The 25,901-nt window shown below is 48.6% G+C and overlaps 1 protein-coding gene and 1 long non-coding RNA gene across 7 annotated transcripts in view; one reads left to right on the top strand and one right to left on the bottom strand.

Annotated features, from left to right (window-relative positions):
- LOC125393523 (uncharacterized) overlaps positions 1-14,127 on the bottom strand; it is a 41,274-nt gene extending 27,147 nt beyond the window's left edge. The window contains exon 1 of one of the 5 annotated variants that reach the window (XR_015734958.1): positions 13,721-14,127. This is a non-coding gene — a long non-coding RNA (uncharacterized LOC125393523). The other 4 variants (XR_007229837.3, XR_007229833.3, XR_014997135.2 and 1 more) reach the window with 4 other exon arrangements.
- Positions 14,128-14,669: 542 nt separating this feature from the next.
- Nr2f1 (nuclear receptor subfamily 2 group F member 1) lies at positions 14,670-24,459 on the top strand. 2 transcript variants are annotated; one of them, XM_048424070.3, is made up of 3 exons: positions 14,670-15,426; positions 17,857-18,384; positions 23,420-24,459. In XM_048424070.3, the coding sequence occupies exons 1-3, from the start codon at positions 14,973-14,975 to the stop codon at positions 23,698-23,700; spliced, it is 1,263 nt and encodes a 420-aa protein (XP_048280027.2). In that variant the 5' UTR covers positions 14,670-14,972; the 3' UTR covers positions 23,701-24,459. The 2 variants fall into 2 exon arrangements, with proteins under 2 accessions (XP_048280027.2, XP_048280022.1); XM_048424065.3 differs by lacking the exon at positions 14,670-15,426 and adding an exon at positions 15,669-17,182.
- Positions 24,460-25,901: the final 1,442 nt, after the last annotated feature.

Below are 25,901 nucleotides of genomic sequence, written 5' to 3'. Positions count from 1 at the left end.
GTACTGTGACACCCTGCTTGTCTGCTTATTTCCCCAACCTAGCACCTGGGAAGCATGGTGTGCCTCAGGTTTTCCCTAACTTTGAAGACATGCCTAGTCTAAGAAGGGATGCTGCTGCTGGGGTCAGTAAAACTATGCTAATTGTGAGCCTAATTGCTTCAAGCAGTCTTGACTCTAAACAGGGAGAGCCCAGTTGATGGAGTCAGTCTGTTCCTAATAAAATGAAGAAGCAGTGAATAAAATTCCCGAGGAAGGCACTATAAAAGTTTCCACAGTGAAACCAAATGACTTCACCTATGCCATTGCCTCCGAGATGACATCTTTGAAGGAACGCAGACCCCAGTTGGGCTCCATATTCATAAATTGGCTGTGCTTAGGCCTGTAAATCTGGATTGATTTAAAAGGTTTCTTCATCTTTCCACTCAAATGAAGTCATTGTTAATTAGATGGTTTTTGTTAACAATGTCACTCTCTCCATATTACCTGCTCACACTTGCAGCCCCTCTAGTGAAACATCTGGAGTTCCATTTCCCCTGCAATCATCCTTGAAACACTTCAGTTAGTTGGAAGGTATTTTGCACTCCTCGATAGTGTCTGAAGAAGGATGCTATTCAATGTGTTGGTGTGCCCAACAGGCCACCTTCCTACACTGAGATTGGAAAGCAGTATCTGGAAGCACAGAAAGGGTCTGGTAGTTCTGGAACTACGTTGCGGGGGGGGGGGGGGGTGTTTTGTTTTGTTTTCCTGTGTTGACCCTAACTGGCAAATGAACGCCTTGAAGTACAGAAGGATCACACGAGATGGATGGCATGGCTGGTAAAAAGCCATTTGCCTCCAAGTCTATGGAATACTGAAAGTTGTCCTCTGAACTCCCCATAGTACCAAGGCATGTACGTGAAGGGGATATTTAAAAAGAAGAACAAAAAAGGGGGGGGGAGGCTACAGTTAACTTTCACTAGCTCTTCAATTTCTTAAACCCAGGATCTTCTTTTTTGTGGTTCACCGACACCCCCCCCCCCCCGACCTCCACCCACACCACCTAAAAGCTCTGTCTGCCCCTAGAAAGTCAAATTTCAGAAACTGCAATGACTCGCAAAAGCAGTTTCAGACAAGGCAGATCTTTGAATACTGTGGGACTGGGCTGGGACAGCTTACACTCCCTCGGGCCCCATTCCTGGGCACTTCGCAGTAATTACCCAAGGAGTCGCAAACAGGCAGTGAGGACCCAGACGCCCTCACGGAGTTTGGGGGGCGTGCGCCACCCCCGACCTGGCAGGGCTTCCTTTCTGAATCCCTCTGAGCAGGCTGTCTTTGTCACTGTGCCGGTTCATCCGTTGGCGGCCTTCAGTGCCACCAAGAACGTAGCCTCTTGATGTCCCACGGAGGCTGCGGATCTCTGGCAGGGGCGGATCCCTGCCTTGCTGGGCGCTGCACTCGCACCCAGGGCCGGGAGGATAACCCTACGACTGAGGCGGGATGTGGATCTCTTGCAGAAGCAGTTCTTGGCCGAGTGGCATTTGAGTCCGCATTTCTGCTGGAGCTGGAAAAGCCTGATCCTCAGACCAAACCATTCGCCCCAGGCCTGCCCTCTAGGGATAAGAAGACACGGGAGAGTTAAGAGCCCTTGTCTGTGATCAGTAGGGGTCTGGATTTGCCAGCAGCGAGGATGCTGTGAATCACCGCTCCAGTTTACTAGGATGCACCGCAGGCAGGTCAGGACCTTGGCCTCCCAAAGAGCATTGGGCCTGGATACCCTGGTCTAAGCGATTCTTCAGAGAGAACCCGCCCCGCTCCCTACTTTACCTTGAGGAAGAAGTGTAACATCTGAGTAGGAGTCATCAGCCAGGACATAAATTTAGTCTTGGGGCCTTATTCCTAATCCCAAGAACCTGAGGACCATACCAGGTCTTAGGAAGCAGCTCACCATCCTGCCCAGTTTGCTGCTGCGGAGGGGTCCGAAGCTCAACACTAAGCTACAATGGATCTTGATTTTTCTAGTGGGTGGAACCACTAGGTGAGATTGGAGAACGACCACAGAAGGACGGACCACTCTGAGAAAACACACGCCTGGGGATAGGATTCCTAATTGCAGGTCTTCAAATTCTTGACCTTGAAGATTTGCTGGTCCGCAACATGTACTCCCTCCGGAGACAAGAGGGTCTGGGGGAAATCAGTTTCGTTTCTTGGCATTCTTTGGCCCCTGTTATGTGTGCTTAAGGTGTATAATAGCTGCAGCCTAAACACCTGCGAGCTCTTACAACAATCCCTTTGAAAACTTATTTCAGTCGTTTCTCCTTCCACATCCAGAGGGAGAGAACCCTGAAGCACTGAGGTTACCTCTTTAAAGTGTGGACAAGAGGTTTGCAAAACACAGCTAAAGACATTGTCCTGGGTAGGTTCCCCCTTGCAATCAGAAAAGGTGAGCCAGTTTTTTACCCCCTTTTCTTTTAGTGCTTATGTGAACCTCAGTTCTGTCCTGTATCCTAGGAAACATTCCTTTGACCCTCGTGATTCATCTGGAACTACGCAAAGGGAAAGTAGTCCAAAGACAGGCAATCTGCTACGTAGAGGGCGATGAACAGAGGTCCTAAGTGGAAGCTGGGGTTGTTCAGACCCGGCTTCGGAACCCGCCTCGAGAGCAGGTAAATCCTGTGTGCCCGGCCTCAGGGCTCTGTCACACCCTGCCTAAATACCGCCACGTGCTCAGGGCTGCTGTGCCCCAGCTCTGCATTTGGGGGCGGTTTGCGCGCGCAAGCACTCAAACGGCGCGTGTTTCTCGGTCCCAGCGCCTTGGGCCCTTTTAAGGCTGTATGGACAGCGGAACTTTGCGAGGTTCCGCAGAAAACCCAAACTCGATCATTTCCCTGCCGTTAGACCCGAGGTCACCCTGGTCTAAGAGACCCGGAAGGCGTGAGGTCATTGAGAGTCTAGCAAGAAACAGCATCTTCCCGAGCCTTTGGCTTCCTCCCAGACAGTCAGCTCCGCCACTAGTCAACCCTAGCTCACTCGGCTTCGATTACCTCCCAGCAACTACAAGACAACACCGAGTCAGACCGACCTGAGCACCGGGTCAGCTCCCGAGTGCGTGGGTCCTAACAGTACGGACTCACAGGTGCCTCCAGGTAGGAACAGCACCAGCGCACTTTTCCAGCCTCAGCGCTTCACCTCTCCCCCTCCCACACACACCCGACAGAGCGAGGACCCGCGGGTGTTTGGGGTGGCTGTTGTTCTTTTAAAAGTATATTAAAGGATCATTGGCGTCTCCCCGTCAAGTCATTACGCCTTTATCCCCATCAATTAAGCACACCTCAGAGGACCGCTATTAAGAACTAAATTGAGCTGCAAAAGTAGGTATCCCGTTTCAGGCAGATGTTGTTATCTCCCGCTGAGGCGCGGCCGGCCAGGCTCTACCTCGGCTTCCCGCTCCCGCCCCAGCTAGGACGAACCCGGCTTTCGGCGCGCCGCGCCGTGAAGAAGCTGAACCGGAGGTCGCAGCCTAAACAAAGCGCTGGTGCTAGGAATGGACCCTAGGCCATCTAAAGTAGTGTAAGTGCTGTGTACGTCAATAAGAAGTGTCTTCCACAGTTTAGTGAAGTGGACGACGCCAAGAGCTAGCTGAGCGGTTTTTTGTTTGTTTGTTTTTGTTTTTTGCTCCAAGAAGTGGAGAATATCTGTTCATAGTTGGCTCCCAGCTGGAGATGCTGAAGGAGGAGGGAGAGGGCAATCTAAGTGTGGCTGGCCGGCTCCTATCTCAAGCCCCTCTTCTTTCTCCATCCTCTGCAACCTCTTTCCTGGGTAACAGGCCCCAGAAACCCAGAACACATTGTGGATCAAGGCGCGGTGCGGTGGAGACAGGGGGTTTGGAGTCACAGAAAGGTGCACTTAAAACAATGGAGACTAACTTGGGACTCCTGTGACCTTCCAGCCAGATGTGTCTTTCCACCCTTTCACACTCCAGGCCCTGGAGGCACCACTGTCTCCCACAGCTGGGAGACCCTGGAGCGCTAAGGCAAGAAACAAAAGGGCATGGCCCTTGCTTCAGTCACAGGGTTTTCTTCGTGACACTATCCACAATAAATTAAGCCAAGGCTAAAGGAGATTAATTTCCCAACATAATCCAATTAAAAGATTTCTAAACTAATCTTTTACGAAAAACCTTTAAAATTGTGCGGTTAAAGAGCGGTCTGGTTTTGATGACAGTGATGTACTACCTTCACATTGAGGTGCGAGCAGGGAACGCTTGCTCTTCTCTGCTCAATTTGACCACAGCACCCCGGTTGGCTCCTGCAGTCCAACCTGTACCTCCCAGAAAGTCACGTACCACACTAACCTGGGCCTGGCTGAAAGTGAAGAGGCTGGGGTTGCTTACAAGCACCATAGACTTTTTAAAGTGCTATTAGATTTATGGTCTCTTTGTCGACGCCCATCTAGAGTAATTAGCACATATGTTCTAAATAGATGATAGTTTTGTGAGCAATAAAGCAATTACCCATCGTTGGAGCTGACAGTTCCTCCAACTAAACTCCAACCAGCAGCTAATTGGAAAAGTCATTTCAGCTACATTGTCTGCAATTAGTCTGCTAAACTACTACACCCCAACTTGCTGGTTTGAGGTTAATTTATTCAGCGTTAAATTTGCATGGACAAATCTTTGCCACAAAGGGACTTGCCTTTTGCCCCCTCTGAACCGCACCCAGGAGCTAAAGAAGCAAGTGGGAGCAAACAGATGATATTTGGGGGCCAGCGTGGCTCCTGAACCAAGGTGGGGAGGGGGTACCCCATCCAGTCTGAGCTTCAAGGTCAGTGTCCATCAGGCCGCATACCTACAGAGGAAATCATTGTTTCTTCTGTTGAGCAATAACCAGAGGAAGCCGTCACTTTGGGCTACCAAAACCTCCACTAAAATTTTTAAATCAAAATACAAAGGAAACAATGAGTTCTAAATCATGCCCATTCTCACACACACACCCCTCAGGACCACCCCTACTGTCCTGAAGAGATAAATGTGAATCAAATAACACCCACCCAAGAAGAGCTCTGAGCTCGCATCTGGAGGAAGCAGCCTCCAGTTCCCAACGGGACTCCAGGAAAGAAAAGGCTAAAAAGGCCAAGATGCCTGGTTTCTCTCTGCTGCGGCTCTGAGCATAAAGCCACGTCCCCCTTGAAAATGGGATTTATCCATAACTTTTAACTTTCTTTTCTTGGTTGTTTCCCTTTCCGCTGTTTTTTTCTTTCTAAATCTTTCTTCTTCCTTCTTTCCCAAAGTTAAACCCAATTGGCCCAGGATGTATATACATTGAGTGGAAACAATGTGTTAAATGTTGGTTTGACGCCCCGCCAGCCGCTTCCGAGTACCCGCAGCTAAGATTCTTCTACTTCATTTAATCTTTAGTGGACAGGGTTGCCCCTGCGCTCTTATTCCCCAGGAAACCCCCAGGAAATATATCAATTGGGGTTCAAATCCTGGGAGGGAAAGAAGAGGTAAAGAGAGATTAATCTGCCCCCACCCAGTTTCTAACTTCTGAGCTGCAACCTCAGCGGGCTGGTAGACAGAGAAGGGCAGCTGGAGCTCCCAGTACCTACAGCCAAGGGTATCTGTATCAGGGAGCAGAGACTGGCAGGCTGACATGAGAACTTGTCGCCCTGGTAACGGAGTATTTCCCTAGAGGAATTTATAGCAGTGTCCCAGGCTTAGAATTCTGCTTAGAAGAACATGGGGGGGGGGGGGCTTCCTAGGGAGGGAAAGCCCGGTTGTGGTTGCTTTCAGTCCTAGAAATCACACGTCCTTTTCTAGATAGCTGTTCGTATTTCTTTTTCAAAGTAAATGTAGCAAGCCCAAAGGAAAACGCAGTCAGACCTGTTTTACTCAGCCTGAGTCTTACTAAATAATTCTAATTTTAAAATAATTTATAATCAATCATCAGTTTCAAGGAGTTGAAGATGTAAATATAAAGAAAGAAACCGTTTAATGAACTTTGTGTTCAGCTTTTATTTTCCACTTATTTATTGTGTTTCGTCTAGTTGAATTTGAAGCAAGAGAAATTGAAAGTAAAAGGCTTGCTACCAGTCTGTGGCACCTGTCACATCATCTCCACCCTCTGAGAAGAGACCCTTCTATCAGGTGACTTCTGGTGGAAAACAGAAAGGAAATAATGTCTTTTCTAACAGATTAAAAATTGAGTTCTTATTTGTGTTTGTATAATGCTTAAATGAGGCCAGAAACTGAAGACAAGAACAAACTTAAGAGAGAGTCAGCTAAAAGTACCACCTGATGTGATGGAAAATTACAATGCACGCAAAGAGTAACAGAATCCACCCAGCCCCTTCGGTGTATGAGATATATATACACACCCATGAACCCCCACACTCCCTGAACTCATGTGTGCAGAGACGCTCAGCTAGCTGTCTGCAAGCATGTACTCCCTTCTGGAGCAAAGGCATTTTTGTGGCTCCCATAGTTTCTTTCCATTAAGAGCGATTAGATGATGTCTATTCAAAGTTGCTGATCCAGAGAGAAAATAAGAGTAGATAAAAGGAGATTTCAAGTGACCTCCTCATCCCTTTCACACCAACCTGAGCCCTAGAATAGACTAGGATCAACTAACACAAAAGCCCTTTACTTTCTCCTTTCAGCTTCAGAAGATTTCGTGCAAGGGGTTAACAATAAAACATAGAACTACCCTGAGTTTTGTTAGCTCATGCATTTGGAATACTTTATTAACTCCTCCTGTGGATGAGCTACATGGATTTTCTACTTCTGACATGGGAAAATAAAATATACATATCCTCACATAGGGCATAATTATTTACTGTTATGTATGGTTTGTATCAGAGATGTACTGTATTCATCCTTTTTTATTTAAACTTTACCCCCTCAAACATGGAGACCATTGTAATAAACATGTCTTTCTACTGACAGTTTGGAAGAAATTATTAGGTTTCCTATTTTGATCAGTTTTCTGGTAGGTAAATACGATTGTAATAAAAAATGCAGTTACTAGATTTGCTGGGCTTTTCCTCTATCACTAGTTTATATTATAGTCAGTGAAGAAAATGGAATTAGAGATTTAAACATATTCAAGCAGTCTTTAGTTAGTGAAATGTCCAACTCAGCTCTATCTCTGATGAGCTGATCCTGTAGGGAGAGAAAGGGGTGCTCTGACAGGTAACTATTAAGGGAAATGATTATATAGTACAGTCGATTGTATTGTCAGGATAGTCTAACAACCTTCAAACTCATTTCAAAACTTCATCTTTTCACTGAAACCAACCCATTTTCTCTGGGAAGACTCGCTATGCTGTTATTCTTCAGCCAAGTCGTGCATTTAAAAATAAAAGAATGTGTATTGTAACATTAAAAGGTAACTTTCTTCCTTTCTTTCTTTTTTGCAGTATTTCTTAGTCTATACTTGGATTTTATAAAAGGCAAATATTTGACTCTGACTTCACTGATGTTCTGGAAATGACTGTCAATTTTCCTCTTGGTTTGCATCTAAATGTCAGCTCTTGCTTTACCCTCTTGCTGCCCCCACCCCCAGAATTCTTAATCCTGGGCTCTCTAACTGAAAGCCCAGGCACACTGAGATGTCTCTCTCATCTTTCCCAAAATATGTTTTATAAATGTCTTGGTTTGAGATAGAACACTAAACAACTTACTAAGGTAAAGCACTTATTTCTGAGCTTTTATTTTCTCTCAAAGATGACTAAGAAGAAATGCCTGGACTATCAGAGTGACAAGGGATATGGAAGCCTACTATTTCCAAGCTCATTGAACCCTATGGGCTGCTAGATTCATTTCCTCAGGTCAGCTGAAGCCCAAATTCTAGCCTGGACTTGTCACCCTGGCTTTCATGTTAACAGAGGCATAATATTTTTACAAAGGGCAGCTATAATGCAGACTATTGTCAGTCTTGGGATGGGAGGGTAGATTTCTGATATAGCTGGAACATATTTATCTATGTATTATCTTAGCTTTAGTAATCCTAAAACATTAGTTGGGCATTCCTATACCTCTCCCCATTGTTTCCCTCCAAAAGATCTGTTCACTATCATGTTTATATCATGTCCCTTCAACTGTGTTCTCCCTGACTTTACTTGGTAACTTTAAAACCAGCTCTTTGGGAAAGGCCTACATCAGGATTAGAAGCACTGACCTTTCTTGAAGGGTTTGCAAGCATGTTCATCACTTCACATGAGCTCAGTAAAAGGGTTGCTTCTGTCCTGTGGTTTCTCTAGACAGGATAATACTGTTTTAACAATGTAAGGGTATGAAAGTGGTGGACAGAAGTTTCTATCCACATGTGCCATTTGACAGTCTCATTGGCTCTTGAGCTAGATTTATGGAAAGTCTCTACAAAGCTCTCTTTTTCCATATAACTTAACAGAAACCTAAAATGTGTGTGATCTGTGTCTTTCTAGAGAACAAACTGACAATGTGAACGAGGCCAAAGGATTAGAGAAGAATAGGTTGGCCTATTTACCTACCTGGTAAAAAAGCTATGGAGGTTATGTAAATGGGGTAAAGAGGCCACTTAGACTCGGGAACTTGGGCTTGGAACACCAGTTCCCACTATGTGGGTAGCCACAGACTCCGCATCCCTCCCCCTCTACCCGTCACTCACCAGAGAGCTGGCTGGAAAATCAAGGCAAACCGACTAAGACCCAACCATGATACTAGAAGAGCATAAGGAATATAATGAATTCACAGCTTAACTCCCCTGCCCTAGCAGAGGGCACCTTCTCATTTAATCTAGGTGAATTGCACTGGAGCCCCTGTTTGTTGGACAGTTCTCCATAGTCACTAGCAGAGTAAAGAAAGCTACAAAAAAGAACGCTCTGGGTGAGGCCTTCCAGAGGCCTCCCTGCAAGGCCCTTAGAGTCCCCAGACTTGTCTAAGCAAAGGGAGTGACCCAGGAGAAAGCTAAGCACCATGTCCCTGCCCTCGACCACACACTAGCAAGACCCTTAAGGTGTTGCGGCAAAGTTCACAAGTTCACAACGGGTGCCTGTCCAGCAATCACTTTCAAACTCAATTTAACTTTCCCAAGGAGCTGGCTGGCTGACATGGGGCTGACAGTATGGTGAGAAGAGGGGGAAGAAAGCTGAAAAAGAGAATGGGAGGGAAGCGATGGAAATCGCAACTGCTCTTTCTATTCTAGCATTTCAGCATTTGAGCGTGCCTGGGTATGTGTCTGGAATTTCACAGTTTGAGGGCTCTGATGCCCTTGAAAAACTATGAGCATTTTTCTGAGGTGCCCTATCCAACCATAGGTACTAGGACCAGGGACGACTGTGGCAAGTTACACTGTTGTCAAACCACGGCTTTAAGAAACAAGGCCAAAAGTTGCCAAACCCTGGGCTGACCAGCCGGCGCCTCTACAGAAGCCATTTTGGTGAAGGCAGTCCTGTGAGTCCTAGCACAAGTGGGACTCAGCGGATGTGTGGCTAATCTGAAGAGCACAGACACTGGAGACGTTGAGTACTAGGTGCTTCTGGACTAGACTGAGTCCCAAGGGTGGTCAAGGCCCTCCTCAAAAAGCCTCTGCTTGATGCTAACTCCTCTCAAGAGACTGGGTACACTTGACTCAAAAGAAAACAAGCATTTCCCCTTTCCAAAGGCCTGAGACTTTGCCTACTATGGGCACCAACAAATGGCCTCCCATACCTACTCCTAGAGCTAAGACTGAGAATTGCGATCTCATTCAAGAGGAGCTGGTAGCTTCACCTAAGGTCTGAAGGGGTCGATTTCCTTCACTCTTGAGGGGAAAAGGGGGGGTCACTCTGGGTCCCAGAGGCCTTTTGGCGAATTTGGAAGCTTGGGGCAGAGAGGGAACGCGGGAAGAAAAGGCCACCGAAAGGATGGGTGGGCGACATCTCTCCTAGTGAGTCTCTGCTAGTCCTTGAGCTTTGTTGCAGGACTTGACCCCCCACTAGCCCTTCTAAGCAGGGCTGATTCATTCAAGAGCCCACCCAGCCCCCAGCCCCCGGACGCGGTACCGAGTGTCAGCTCCCCACCCCCACTCCCGCCCGGCGAGCCCGCCCTGCGCGCCCTCTGACGCAAATACGCGCCCCTGCCGGGCGAAATGGGGGGGGGGGGAGAGGGAGAGCTCCTGTTGGTTTTAATTGAAGCTCTTCCTTTCACACTCACAACCTCGGTCCTCACTCCTGGGAGGCGAGCCCCGCCCCGCCCCCAGGCCGCCTGGCCCTGCTAGCGGAGTCTAGCTCTACAACCTCGCTGCTCTCTCGCGGCCGCCGCGGGTTCTCTGCTTGGGAGAACCGCTGATGTCCCCTTTAATCCGCTGACACAATCGCCCACATCAAACGGACAGCAATCGATTGCTTTACTTTACTCGCGCCGACCGTGGGCGGGAGGCTGAGCGCGGCTAGCACAGGTGCCCAGGCCAGCCGGCTCCACTGCAGCTCCCGCCTCGCACGCTGCGGGCTGGCCGCGCGGGTTCGAAACTAGACGCGGTCTCGGGTCCCCTGCCCACGCAGTCCTTCCCACCCACGGTGGGAGAGGCTAGTGAGGGGGGTCCTGCTTTGAATTTGGATTTGGCAGAGATCCTCACCTCCAAGGGAGTGCAGCGGAAAGGAAGGGCGAGAGTAGCTCCCGAGCAGGCCCAAGCAAAAGTTCTCCCGGTCCCACCTCGGCCGCCTTGACTGCATTTCTAGGCTGCGCAGGTCGAGTGAAGATTGCCTTTCTGCCCAACCACGCTATTGAAGATTACAGACCCCAAGTTCCAAAGAAACGATTATCGTTGCCTTACTCGCCTGGTAGGTGCCGAGTCTCGTTTCCGGTGCCCACAGTGTACAGTTGAGAGTCCGAGGACTGCTGGACCAGCGGACCCGGCATCCAGCAGGCCTCCAGTTCCCAGACGCTTGCTTTTTGCTTCCTCTCCCACTCTTTTGCGATTCTCAACCCCCCCCCCCCCACACACACACACACAAACAGACTCCCTTTCTCTGCTCCGTTCAGCTGCTCATGACTCCGTCTCTGATTATTTGGGGAGTAAATTTTAGAATTTTTAGTTAAACATCGCTCTCTACTCTTTCTCCCTCTTCCTTTCTTCTTCCTTTTTTTTATCTTTTCTGAGGGGTATTTTTAACCATTTCAATTTCGCCTTTTAATTAACCAGGAGACTTGAACATTAATATTAGGGCTGAAGGGCTAAGGCCAGGAGCCCCTGTCACCCCCCCCCCGTCCGCCTCTCCATCAGCGGCATACAATGGGCCACAGCACACAGGGTGCAGTCTCCATTATTAGAGATAGAAGAGCTGTGGGGCACACATAAGAAAGTCTTTCTTTATTCTGCTCTTTGAAAAAAAAAAATGGCCACTAAACGGTAGATTCCAGAGACCAAGATGCGTAAAGCGTACCTCAAACACGCAGTGTCTTCCACCTTCCCCCACCATAGTGAGATTTAAAATGGGACCCAATATTAAAAACCAAACCCTACCTCTTCAATACAGCTTCCACCTTTACCTGGGGGCGCTCGGAACGCTTGAGCAGAGACAAACTTTTACGCTCTCACGAGTCAAGGGGTGGGCTGGCAAGAGGGACTCCCACTCCGGGCGGTGGCAGCCGCGGCTTTGTCACTGCTGCTGTGCGCCCGCCTGAGCCTGCCTAGGAGAGCGATCTTAAAACCGGGGGGTGCAAGTGTGGGATTGGAGACTATGTAACTAATAGAAGTATCGTTTTCGTTTTCCCCCAGTACGATCTTTCAAGGAAAAAAAAAATCCATTGAAAGAATTTTCAAAGTGCTGTCTTCCTTTGGAGAAAAGACACTGGCTGCCTGTAGGGAGGGGAGGAGGGACTCGGTGGCTTGCCGCCTGGGAGCCAGCTCCCGTCCGCTAGGTGGCAGCCGGACCTAGCGATTCCTGCAAGTCCCGCGGCGGGACCCGCTCCTCCCGCCTGCCCCTCCTTCTGCAACCAATCACCTTTGGGAATGGGGTCTCAACAGCCCCCCCAAACATACATACACACACACACACACACACACACACAACTCTGACTCCTTCCTCTTCTCCTCCTCCTCCTCCTCCTCTTCCTCCTCCTCCTCCTCCTCCTCTTCCTCCTCCTCCTCCTCCTCTTTCCCTTTCTTGTCCCCCTCCTCCGACCCTCTCTCTCTTCCCGTCTTCTGTTCCTTTGCTCTTTTCCTGTGAGTCTGAGTTGTCAGCACTAACAGCCGCCCCCACGACAATATGAGGACTAACTAATGCTTTATTAATAATTATTGAAACACTATTTAGAGTTGGAGCATCCTGGGGATAAAAATGATGAAGAAGAAAAAACAGGATTGATTTGGAAAGTTTATTTTAAGATCATATTTGGGATGAATAGGAACCATCGATTCGGATCGAATTTGTGGCAGTAACTGCAATTTTGAGAGAGCTTTGTAGTAATTACGCCTCCAAAACTATGATATACTTCAAATTTTTTAAATGAGGAGACTTTTTAATAATATCAAATTAGTAGGATCCAGACTAGGATTATGTTGAATGTGAACGAAAACTCTAGACCCATTATACTTCACAAATCATTAAAATGGTGGTATAATTCTCATTAATTTTTCTAACGTTTTCAGTGACGCTCATAAAATCTTATTTTAAAAAGTTTTCAGAAGATATAAAATAATTTCTTTCTCATTCTCGTTTTTTCCCATCGCAACGCATTCTCTCCCTCACCATCCCTTCCCCCTCTGGTGTGTGTGTGTGTGTGTGTGTGTGTGTGTGTGTGTGTGTGACCATACACGACCCATACTAATCAGGTCTCAGAGTAAATAGCAGCGCAGGGCGATCTCAATGTAAATTGTGCTTGTCAGAAGCACACCCCCCCCCCCTCACTTTCTCTCCCCCTCCCCTCGACACCCCTTACTGTAGGTAGCTAAGGGGGGAGGGGTAAGGGATTTCCAACCAATGGCGTGCAGGAGGCTTGGCTAACCTTAGCCTCCCATTTTCTCTCCCCCCCCATTCAGGGCTCTGACCAGTCAGTCGCCTTTGATTATCAGTTGCCAGCAGCCCTTCTCTTGGCTCCTTGACACGAGCTCCATATAAGGCAGCGATCTCCATAGAAACGTGTCAGTTTCAATAGTAGTGTCAAAGTTCACTATATACAGACATTCGCGCAGATCCCCCTTTCGGAAACATTGCTCTGAGTGTCCTCCCGTTTAAACGCCTTCAATTTTTTGGTCCCTCTCCTCCTCTCCTCTCCTCTCCTCTCCTCTCCTCTCCTCTCCTCTCCTCTCCTCTCCTCTCCTCTCCTCTCCTCTCCTCTCCTCTCCTCTTTTCTTTTTGGCCCCTCTCTCCTCTCTCTCTCTCTCTCTCTCTCTCTCTCTCTCTCTCTCTCTCTCTCCTCTCTCTCACCCACTCTCCTCTTGCTCCGTCTCTCCCCTTTCTTTTTCTTACATAGTCTACTAGTTGTCCCCTTTCTCTTTCTCTCCCTCCTCCTCTCTTTCACTCCTTGCCTGCAAAAGAGAGACTAAACTTGAAAAAAAAGGAGGAGGCACCCCCAGCGTATTCTTCTTATCGTTATTTTATACATATATGATTTTTTTTGGAGGGAGGGTGTTGGTTCCCGGCTGAAGAGCACTTATTTAAAATACTAAAAAAAGAACATTTTTGGGCGATCTCCAGGGTTTTTTTAACTAGCTCTGTGTGTTATAGCAGAAGAAGCAGAAGAAGCAAGAAAGAGGAAAAGAAGAGGATTATTTATTCGACCTACTTTGGATGTCTCTCTCGCTTTCTTTCTTTCGTTTTTTTCTCAAATATTTTCTTCTGATTTTTATTTTTTTCCTATTTCGCTGTGAATTCGTCGCCGGCGTGAATTATCTCGTATTTTTCTCCCCCTTCCGTCTCCTCCCGAAAGAAGAAGGCAGAGAGAACCCGGCGCCACCCGCACAACAAAAAGAGCAAAGTGTGTGATCTTCCTTGCCGGCTGCCTCCCGTTCTCCAGCGCTGCCTTCCTGAATGGCTGGCTGCGTCCGGCCCTGGACCTGGCCCCCCGACACCCGAGCTCCCTGATCGTCGCCTGCTTCTTCGCCCCGCATCCTGCTCGGCTCTCCCAGCTCCCCGCACTCTTGAAGCCGGGCGAGGGCTCCCGCCGGGACAGCGGCGGCGGTGCGGGCAGCCCCGGCCTCGGCTCGCGCTCGGGCTGCGGCCCCTACTCCAGCTCTGACTCCGGCCCGGGCCCCAGCTCCTCCAGCGGCGATCGCAGCAGCAGCCGAGGCGGCTACTCCAGCGGCGCCTGCAGCCGCGACCTCCTCTTCTGCAGCCGCCGCCGCCGCCGCCGCCCTCGCCGCTTCCTCTATGTCGGCTCAGCCCGCGCGCTGCGCGTAGCCCAAGCGGCCGGCGGGCGGGCGGGCGCCCGGCGCGGGTGAGCGAGTGTGTGTGAGAGTGTGTGTGTGCGCGGGGGTGCGGGCGAGGCGGAGGGCGAGTGTGTGCGCGCGCCGTGGCCCATGCCCGCCGCCCCCGGCGCTGCGCCCCGCGCCGCTCCCGGCTGCCGCCTGTGCCATTTCTGATTTTGCAACTTGGGGAAGAAGAAAAAAGCGAGAGAAGGGAGCTCGCTCGCCGGGGGGTGGGGAGGGGGGAGAGAGAGCGCGGCCCCCCCAGGAACGGAGCGCGGGGGGAGCGGGCGAGGGGAGCAGGGGTGTTGGGGGGGGAGCCTGAGAGCCTGGGGGGGCTGCAAAAAGAGAGAAAGAAAACAGCAGGAACCACAACAAAACGCCAGCAGGGCGGGCGGGCGCGCAGCAGCAGCGGGGCGGCCGAGGCAGTAACGGCGGCAGCAGCGGCAGCGGCACAGGCAGAGGCCGGTGCCCGGCTCGGGCTCGGCTCCGGCGACCCCGGGGCGCCCGGTGGGCCCCCCGCCCCCTCCCCCTCCCCCCTTCCCTTTCCCCTTCCCCTCCCAGCGCTCCCGCGCGCCCCGCGGCCCTCGGCGAGCAGCTCGGCTCCCCCCAGCGCTCCCCGGGCCCAAAGATATGGCAATGGTAGTTAGCAGCTGGCGAGATCCGCAGGACGACGTGGCCGGGGGCAACCCCGGCGGCCCCAACCCCGCAGCGCAGGCAGCCCGCGGCGGCGGCGGCGGCGAGCAGCAGCAGGCGGGCTCCGGCGCGCCGCACACGCCGCAGACCCCGGGCCAGCCCGGAGCGCCCGCCACCCCCGGCACGGCGGGGGACAAGGGCCAGGGCCCGCCCGGTTCGGGCCAGAGCCAGCAGCACATCGAGTGCGTGGTGTGCGGGGACAAGTCGAGCGGCAAGCACTACGGCCAATTCACCTGCGAGGGCTGCAAAAGTTTCTTCAAGAGGAGCGTCCGCAGGAACTTAACTTACACATGCCGTGCCAACAGGAACTGTCCCATCGACCAGCACCACCGCAACCAGTGCCAATACTGCCGCCTCAAGAAGTGCCTCAAAGTGGGCATGAGGCGGGAAGGTGAATATTTCTTCTCTGCTTCTCTCCCTGCGCTTCGCCCGCCTCCCTGCTCTTTCTTTCTCCCTCGCCCGGGTGGTTGTGGCTGTGGGGATGGGGCTCCTGTGGTCCCAGCCGGTCCGGGCTTCCCAATCCTGGCTGCCTTCCTCCCCCAACGTCCCCCCCCCCCCTTCCAGCTCGCTGCCGCTGCCTCCCCCTCCCGGCCTGCGCTCCTCTCCCCGGCTCCTCCACCCCTCCCGCTGCCTGCTCAGGATTGTGTCCCTGGGATCGTGAGCTGTGGTTTAAAAATCCCCTCCCTTTCTCTGTTGGATGTGCTCCGTGTGTGTCTCGCTCCCGCCTGTGTGTGAGGATGCTTGGGGCTGTGTTGGCATGAACTTGGGCAGGAGGGGTGCTTATTCCTCGCAGAAAACTGTCTCCGTGTTTGTTGTTTTTGTTTTTTCCTTCATTTCACTTTTCCCTCCACCTTACTGTACCCTTTATGTATAATGGGAGAGGACTGGGGCTGGAGGATCCTGAACCGTAGATTCATTGCTGCCTTCATCCTTTAGGAAGCTTAGCTTGGAAAAAGAGGAGTGAGATTTATTGCACTTGTAGGTCTAATTAGGGGGAGGGGAGCTTCTGGCCGTTCACTGGTTCCCTCTCCTCTTCTGGGATCTGGGGCCGCCTCCTCCCGAGCTGTGGCCTTGTTTTCACCCCTCGACTTTGAAAGGAAAGTTTGTGACTGAACCCTGCCTTCACAGTATTGTCATTTTTAGAGCTTGATACTCGTTTTATTTCTTCATCAAACTCCACCCTCTGCTTAAATACTGCATACAAATTACAATTTACAACGGCATTTACCGATTCTTCTGATTTGGCTATAATGCATAGGCTGCAGCTGGCGTGAGCTTTTCTGCATCATTTAGTCGATGTGCTGTATGGGTTTTTGTTTTTTTATTAAACACAACTTTTGATGTTGAATTTGGATATGCTTCATGTTCATATGGCTGGAGACGGAGCACTTTTCTTACAAATAGATTTAGCGGTTTATAGTTAAAGTTTATCTCCTGACAATCATTAAAGATATCTTACAGTCAGATTAGTGAACCAGTCAATTTTGCAGAATGTAGATTACTTCTTCTTGTAATTGACTTCAAAATTATATTTTATATGTCACAAGGAAAGAAATTGAATTCCTTCAGATCTCAAGGAGAAGGCAAATATGACGACTTCATTTCTAGCTCCAGGGAGATTCTATAGGCTTCTGGGAAGAAAAACAACTTTGAATTGTGCTCTCATTTAATTGAAAAATAACTGCCAAGTTCAAAACTATAATTAGAAAAAGTATTCTAACCATTGTGTTTCAAGAACGTTAAATTGCACTGCAACTCTCCTTGGAATTAGAACCAAAGACAACAGTGCCCAACCTGAAATAGGAGAGCTCTGTGGACATGGACCATCTCTACTAATTTGTTGTGGGGTGGGAGGGAGAGTTCAGAAGTCCTAACTTTCCCTAAAGTTGTCTTTGTTTACATGGCAGTTTAAAATGCTGGCACTGTCGAAGTAAAACATACACATTAAAAAAAAAAGCCTTTGGTCAGCTTTAAGAACTCAAAGCATGCTTACGTTTTGCATTCAGATGGTTAATGAATCCAGTGTTTTTGCAGTTGCAAGCTCGTGCATTCACTGGGCAAAAGCTGGCTGCAGGTTGCAGTGGCACCGCGCAGGACAGACAGACATTAATTATATTTCCTACTTTTTTCAATAATGTTTGGCTACTGTAAGTTCAACTTTTTCTTGAAATATTTCAAATTTCTGTTGCTTTTAATAGTGAGAGCTTTGTATGGGACAAACAGAAGGGGGAAATGGGAGAGGGTGTGGGGAGTGCTTACTCTCTGGTCAAAAGTTGTAAGTGGTCAGTAAGATATGTAACTTGTATCTCTTTTAAAGATAATTCTGAGGCACTTTAGCGATGATGGGAACATTTTATGCAGTGAACGCTGTTGCTTTGCAAGCAAAGAGTGCATTAAGGCTTGTGCCTGGTACTATAGCCTTTTTCTGGTTTCACTTTTTTTTTAAACCTCGATTTGTATTATTGTGGCAGGATGAATGGGGTTTCATTTATCTGTGTGTTGCTTCTTAGTAGCTGGGGGGTTGGGTGTTACTTTCTTGGCCAGGCAGAGCTAGGGACCTTGAAGTCAGGCCTAGTTCTTCCCTGGCTGAAGAAGCCAGGGGTGCAGGCTATGGATGAACACACCGAGCCAGTGAAGGTAGCAGGCTTCACCGAGAGCTCCTGGCAATATGGTCTGTGAGTGAGAGCCAGCAGGAGAAGATGCTCCGAGAGCTATGACTGCGGGGAAAGAACTGCATTGCGTTGGGTGCGCGTTGCGGCTCGGCAATGTTCACAAGCCCCCTGGATGCACATTGCCTCTTTTCTCTCTTTCTTTTTGTCAGCGGTTCAGCGAGGAAGAATGCCTCCAACCCAGCCCAATCCAGGCCAGTACGCACTCACAAACGGGGACCCCCTCAATGGCCACTGCTACCTGTCCGGCTACATCTCGCTGCTGCTGCGCGCAGAGCCCTACCCCACGTCTCGTTATGGCAGCCAGTGCATGCAGCCCAACAACATCATGGGCATCGAGAACATCTGCGAGCTGGCCGCGCGCCTCCTCTTCAGCGCCGTCGAGTGGGCCCGCAACATCCCCTTCTTCCCGGATCTGCAGATCACCGACCAGGTGTCTCTGCTACGCCTCACCTGGAGCGAGCTGTTCGTGCTCAACGCGGCCCAGTGCTCCATGCCCCTGCACGTGGCGCCGCTGCTGGCTGCTGCCGGCCTCCACGCCTCGCCCATGTCCGCGGACCGCGTCGTGGCCTTCATGGACCACATCCGCATCTTTCAGGAACAGGTGGAGAAGCTCAAGGCGCTGCACGTCGACTCTGCAGAGTACAGCTGCCTCAAAGCCATCGTGCTGTTCACGTCAGGTGAGGATGCGGTCGCGGGGGAGGGCAGACTGTGCCGGGAGCTGGCGCGGGCACCGTGCGGCGGGAGCCTAGCTTTCCGCTTCTCCCGCGCAGCCACTGCCGCTGTGAGGCTCGGCCCTCACCCCACCTTAGGCCTGCCCAGGATCTGCAGCCCCAGTACGTGGTTGTCGCGGGCCGCGCCGCTGCCATCTTGGGAGCTTAGCGGTGCTGGAGCTGAGCAGCTCCGGGGAGGCCGGCGGCCTGGCCTGACGACCTGGACCCCCGCACGCCTTAGACAGAGGCAACAGTCTGGGGAGGGGGAGAGGCAATACTCTGAGGATAGTGGCTCCGTGTGTGTGTGTGTGTGTGTGTGTGTGTGTGTGTGTGTGTGTGTGTGTGTGTGTGTGCGTGTGTGTGTGTGTGGTGTGTGCCAGAGCTCAGTCTTTCTGGGGGAGGAACGCTACAGAAGGAAGAGAACGTGGGAAGGTGGCTTCCTACTCTGTGTGGCTCTCTCCTTGGATGAGTTTCCCGACAGTGAGACACAGACAGAGGCGGAAAGAGAAGAATACGCACAAATAAATCATAAATAATCCCGCTTTATTGCTGCCTGATTTTCCCTTATCGGAAACCATTCATGTTTGCAGTTGCTGGGGTTATTGAGGGTCATAAAAAACGGATTCTATCTAAACAAGAAAGATAAAAAACAAAAGCAATACTGTAAAGCCCGCAAGCATGAGAGGATTCCGGGCCGGGAGATAAATTTCATAGCTATGCAAAACACAAGAACATTGGAAATTTTAAATGATGCCTTAAAAATATCAAATTAAGTGTAGGCGGTGGTAGCAAGCTTGTTAACAATCTCTCTTATGATAGATGGTTCAAATTAACTTCCAGGAAAGTGAATTAACGTTGCCTTTGAAGGGCTCTGGTCTGAGTGTGTGAGAACACTACCCGCCTTTTATTATTGAAACTTGCAAGAGGGAAACATACAAACACCAGGGACCGCAGGTAACAGCGGAAACACAAACAAAGCCCGCAAGGACTCTGGTGGGAGCTGAGCTGCTTAGATGGGCCTTGGGCCCTGCCCACTGTGAGGAAGGTTAGCTGCAGTTTTACCACTGCTCTTGGCATTATTGTTTTTAATTTCTCCATTAGGAGAAGAAATAAACCATTCTAATAAATCTATCCTAGAGCCAAGCCCTCCAAAGCCAAATTAAAACCATCCTTGAACAGAGATGGCAAAAATATCTTTCCCAAACAAGGCCTTGTTGAACAGTAAGCAGTCGGATAATATATCAATATTTCCTGACTTCCATGCATGAAGAATCATATTTACATTGTACCAAAATGACTCTTAAATTTGCACAATATTGTAATGTAGCAAATGTAGTATTAATATCGATCAGAGAAGCAGATAATTTATTTAGACAAGAACAGCTCATTTGTATGCAAGGTGGCCAGAGTCGTGGACTTGGGCTGCTCCCCCCACTCCCTTTACTTCCAGCGCCAATGCAGGTCTGCTAGTGAGAGTGGTCTTATTCTTTGCAAGGGGATAAAGTGCAAACTTAAAACAAATGGAAGATTTATTGAACTGGTTCCTCGGTGTTTGAATGCATTTTATCTTAATAAGTCTCCTTGATGGAAATGTGTTTTTCAAGAGTGACAAAGAGCCTGGGAGGCGGCGACCAGGATCCTTTGACTCTGGCAGGCCTAGGCCTTGCTGGCATTCTCCTACCCATGGCTTTAGCCAAATCCATCAGGAAGGGAGCCAGTGAAGAAAAACTAGGGTTTCAAAATCTCACCCAGTTAAGTGTCTTAAAGCAGAGGTGTGACTTGGAGCTAGTCGGACAGGGGTTTTCTCAGGAAAGGTCTCTTTTCCCTTTCCCTGATGTCCTTGAAGTTCTTTGAATCCCCTCGACTTTGCTGATCTGGTATATGTTCCCAGGGAGAGGCCTAGGATTGTGCGGCTCCAGGGAATGTGGCAGAATTATGCAGGCTTCCCATCCTAAGGCATTCCTGTGAGAAGTTCTTTTTCAAAAAATCCAAAGAAGTATTTTGAGCCATGTTTTCCAGGTGCAAGGGGGTGCTGAGAAGTGAAGAATAACATTATTTTGTTGGGAAATCACAGGCAGAATATCTGAGCATGGAAACAGAACTGTCAGTAGTAATTTACTCACCTTCCTTCCATATAGCAGATTTCCACTCTTGACTAAACTTGTTTTGATTGCTAGCCAGAAGGGAATTTCATGGGAAGAAGGGAATTCATGGGAAGCCTTCTCAAAAGTCATCCAACTTTTAAGCAAACTTTGAATGATGGAAAAGACAGTTTTAGACATATTGTCCAATGTGGCTTGTTCGGGCTAAGTATTTGAAGCTGGCATGGGGGTCCCCTGTGGTGGTTTTCACATTTGGCCTCCGGATGGTATGTTTAATCCTTAATATTCTGGACAGCATCCAAAGACTAGGTCATGACCTGAACTTGCTTTTAAGAAAATTCTTTAATTCATATACCTAAATATTCCTTCAAATAAATGAGGCTGACTCTGAAAAGAGCCATCTAGTTAACATAAATACAATAAATCCATTTTCAGCACAATAATAACTTTGATTTCTAGTTATGGCAGCTGATTACATCTATATTTCCTGAACACTAAACTCTTCTGAATGCACAACATGAAATACATTCTCTGCACTACAAAGGCTAAGCCGGGAGGGCCTGAGCAGTAATGGTTATTTATTTACATAATTTCTTTTCCATATACTGTAGAAGAAATATTGAAGGTTCCCACATTGACACTACCATATAAAAAGTGAGATGTGGATTTCGTATATTCTGTCTCCTTTTCTTATCTGTAATATAATTCATCAAGTGCAAATATGGACTAAATTACACCCTTTGCTCACCTCACCTTTGCCGCCACAACACAATTGATTCAAGCACTCACACTGCCTGTCCACAGATGGGAGAATTCTGCTGCAGGGTGAATGACTACTCAGTGTGTGAGGCCGGGCCAGAACTAGGACTTCTGGTGGATGAAAGACAGACCTAGAAATAGGAATTCCATCTAAAGGTGGGAGCAGTAGTGCAGGTCCCTAGTATACCTGTCCAGGCTTCTCCTTGGAGTCACCTATATGTGAGTGAGAAAGAGACCTTGCACTTTAAGGACTGTGATGCTTTACTGACCTGAGAGCATGTCATATGGATCTTTAAGGAATAATCTGTTGGGGTGTTAATGGATCTTTCTCCTGTTGTGTTGTCTGTGGCTGACTATTACATGGCATGAGAGACAGAAAATGTATATAATACAAGATATATGTAAATACAAGTCTGTTTTAGCAAGGCTATTCTAGAAAGCAGGTCCACAGGCAGATCTCAGAGTCCCCACATTAAGCAGTGAAATCCCAATGTGCTCCTCTCCTGACCTAATAATCTCCCTGGCTTCCCAACTCAGGCCAGTGTGGATGTACTGCATCAGCTGGATGGAGCAGTTAAACATCTGAGAGAACCCCAGTCTGGCCCTGAGGTCAGAGGAGACTTGCCTAGAAGTTCTTGAGTTATGAGTAATTTTATTTGTGTCTTTGCTTGAGGCCATACCCTTGCAGATGAAGGTGGAAGAGGGCTTTGTGACTTCAGGTCTTGAACCGTAAGAATACACAGCATGAAAACAGTGGACTCAGATTTGGATTTGAATAATCCAAAATTTTATTCTTGGGGTCACACTTCCCCATTACAAAGTGTTCTTTTACAAGTATTGTGATATGTAAATTCCTTCCTAGATTTATATATTAGCAAACTTCATCTTTGATCCTTAGTCAACCTCCTGATCACCTAAGGGTTCCTCTGTGATCTTCCTAATTTTAAAATATGTGTTATTAATAATAAGAAATAATATAGGGAGTAAGGGAGAAGCTTCACTCTGTTTCCCTGATTCCGTGTTCTTCCCTCTTCCCTTGGCCCTGGTTAGCGGATATAGGATAATCTGCTGTCTGGACCTAAAAGGGTTTTGGTTGGTTTGAAAGAAGCATAAAAGTTTCTGGTTGCCATCATTGTATGAAGTGCCTTGTCCCATCTCCTTTGGTCCTGCTACAGGAAACCTAGCTCTCGGCAAAGCCATCCTTAATCCTCCACTCCTCCAGTTCTGAGACAGAGTATCAGCTGCCTCTAACATAACATTGTGTCTGATCACTGTAGATATTTCTTTTTTGCAGCCTGAAGTAACTGAGCCATATTTCTCCTGGTAATTATATATCTTGCAGAGATGCGACCAATTTTCAATTACTTGACCTGAGGAACAGATAGGAGTATCCACTCTCACTGAGGATTTGTTGCCGAGTCCTTGCTTGCATATATAGTTGATCTCAAATCCTGTATTGCTATACCATGAACTTGATCTGATTCTCAGTTCTGACAGCTTGTGATCCCTTACCCCCCCCCCCCCGCCATATGTATTCACTACACAATCTAGGTTCTCCTTGAGCTTGCTGGTTGGGGTCATTTGGTTTGAGAGGAGACTCCAAGAAGCCTCCAAAAACTACATCCAAGTCTGCATATTTCTTCAGGAGTTCCAAGAGCCCAAAATCCAGAGGGAAGGGGACAAATGCCTTTCTTTTAATGAGCACAACCAGAAAGATTTTCCCCTACAGGCGAGAACAGGTTCCTATACACAGCAAACATGGATCCACCATCCTACATTATTTAATCCAAAGGTGAAAGAGCAAAAACAAAGGGATGACAAGGTTGTGCTTCTGTGTGCATGTGTGTCTCTTTCCTGTTCTCTAGGAGTGGGATGGCAAGGTTGTACTTCTGCGTGCGTGTGTGTCTCTTTCCTGTTCCCTAGGCATAGGGAGGTGCTTAACTTTTATTTGTGTGGTGGATGGGAAAGAGTATGGCTTAGAAAGGAGCCTCTTTGCATAGAAGAAAGGACTGCTTTTCTTTTTCTCCTATTTCTTTTTCCTTTTCTACTCAAAACATTAATGGCTGTGTGCCTTTACTGCTCACTAACCTAATCCTCTGTCCCCCTTTCCCTGTCTCTCCCTCCTGTGGCTGCTCTGGCAGACGCTTGTGGCCTGTCGGATGCTGCCCACATCGAAAGTCTGCAGGAGAAATCGCAGTGTGCCCTGGAGGAATATGTGAGGAGCCAGTATCCCAACCAGCCCAGTCGCTTTGGCAAACTGCTGCTGCGATTGCCCTCTCTTCGCACAGTGTCCTCCTCTGTCATCGAGCAGCTCTTCTTCGTGCGTTTGGTAGGTAAAACCCCCATCGAGACTCTCATCCGAGATATGTTGCTGTCTGGGAGCAGTTTCAACTGGCCTTACATGTCCATCCAGTGTTCCTAGACTTTGGGCATTTCCATCTGCTCCTGTCCCTGACCCCCTAGAGACTAAGAGGACTCACCCAGACCAAGTACTCAAAAGCCTTGGGATGCTGGTGTGATGGACCAGGCTGGCCAGACAGAGGGGAGGAGGGCTGGGGACAAGGGCAGCCTACTCTGCAGGAACACAGCCTGAGCTGCGAACTAGGAGGAAAAGAGACTTATTTAGGGTCTGATCTATTATGTAAGTATATTGGAAAAGAAAAAGAAAAAGGACCTCATGTCTGGTGAGAAAATGGCAACAAATTTTTCGGAGAGAGGACCTTGAGAAATTTAATAAAATAGAAGGATTCTAATGGACCTTCCAGGATTTATTGTGGATGGATGTGGATATATTCTGTACAGAAAACAACTCATACGGGAGCGGACTGAATTCTATGTAGAAACACACACACTGAACATTGTTATTCATTTTGTAAAATACTAGTCTTTATTTTCATTTTTTGTAAAATTTAAACATCGTATGCACATAAAGAAAAAAGGAACAAGATTAGGGGAAAATAACATTTTCCAAATAATTATAAAAAATGTCCTGTGTCTATGTATCTATATCTGTTTTGTATTTTTTTCTGGTTCCAAACCAGATTTCCTGTGATTCTATACTAATAATTTTTGATATAACCCTTTGCTTCTTACAATGAGTGCGATATATGTTGGTGAGGCTGTTCTTCAAGAATTAAAATTGAAGTGAAAATTTAAACAAAAATAAAAGAATTTAGCAAAACCCATGTGTCTGGTTACTTGAACTACACCATCAGAGAAAGAGAAACCTTTGGATAATTTCTCTCTTGAATATTATTAGAATCTGGATTTTTGTGATGGAGAGGGAACTGTTCAGGCCCAGTCCACGTTGGCTGCATCTGTTTCTTACAGCAGTCGTTGCATTACTTTTGTATAGCTGAAGGAAAGGCCAGGCTGTGTGGGATGTGTGAGGGGAGGGCAGGAGTCTGGGTGGCAGACAGCAGTCTGTGACATCACTTCAAGGGCAACCCTAAGCACAGCTAGACAGGTTGCCGCCTTGCCTTTGGGGCACAATTTCCAGGCACTTGGGCCTTACAGACCCAGGCGCTGTGACCCAGTGCGAGTACACCTAGACTCTAATTGTTGTGGGAAACTTGCTGAGCTGGGGAGGATTTGCATAGGTTTACTTAGCTGACCCTCGATGGGGGTGGGGAGAGATTCCTCAAAGCTTCTGAGTCTGGGTGGGTCACAAGCTGGGTGTTGCCTCTCCCTGCCTCTGAGACAGCAGCGCCAGGAATTTGGACTTTGTTCTTTCTTGGGTGTCCCTGGAGGTCTACGTACTTATAGTTTGCCCTTCTCTCCCGGCTCTTGTCCTAGGCTTCCCAGTTAGAACTGGAGCCACCCTCCCACTCCTCCTAAACCCTCCCCCATGGTACTTCGGAAGCTGGACTGGATTGGGTTCTTCCCGAAAGTGTCTGTCCTTGAGGCGTCTATCTAGGTGGGCGAGCGTTGAGGGGCACGCTCTGTGACAGCCTTCAGCCTCTGAGTGTTTTATGGGATCTGAGTTGAAGCTGTGAGAACACATACTGCCAAGGGAGCGCTTCTTTAACGTATTAATAACGCCAGATCTTTAAAAATAAAACCCCTCTTTCGCACACATTCCCCCACCCCTGGCCCTAGACAGGCTTATTTGAGGCTAGAGCTCACTTTCAGGAACCATCCGTATTCTTGTGCTTTCACTTTGCTGTATGGAAGTTTCCAGGTCCCTATAATTCTTAAGCGAACCCCACCTGCTTGACGTTTTTTCATGATCTGAATGCAGCACAGCCTCTGCGAAGCGCGAGGCCACTGGAGGTCAATGGTCTCAAACCAGACCGCTAGAGGACTACCTAAACTGCGCACCTAGACAGGCAGGGTGTAGAGTCTTTGGGCCTAAATTCATTTTCCCTCGGGTCTGGACACCCGAGGCAGAGGGGGACAGAAAGAAGGTCATGTTTAACCCAGGGAACTCCTAAGAAGTACTGGGAACCCTCACAGACTGACCAGTGACAGAGAGTGGGTTCAAGGGTGGGCTGCAGCTAGGGCACTGAGCGGAGGGGAGCCGAGCTGCCAATAGAGTTCACCGATCTTTCCTGCCTTCTTGAAATGAGATGTAAATATATTCATTACAGTGTGATCCCTCTGATGAAAACAGATAAACATTTT

This window comes from Myodes glareolus, chromosome 15 (assembly GCF_982192425.1).
Source record: "Myodes glareolus chromosome 15, mMyoGla1.1, whole genome shotgun sequence".
Classification (NCBI taxonomy): Eukaryota; Metazoa; Chordata; class Mammalia; order Rodentia; family Cricetidae; genus Myodes; species Myodes glareolus.
Note: the sequence above shows the minus strand (reverse complement) of the source record. Positions and strands in the feature narration are given on the sequence as shown.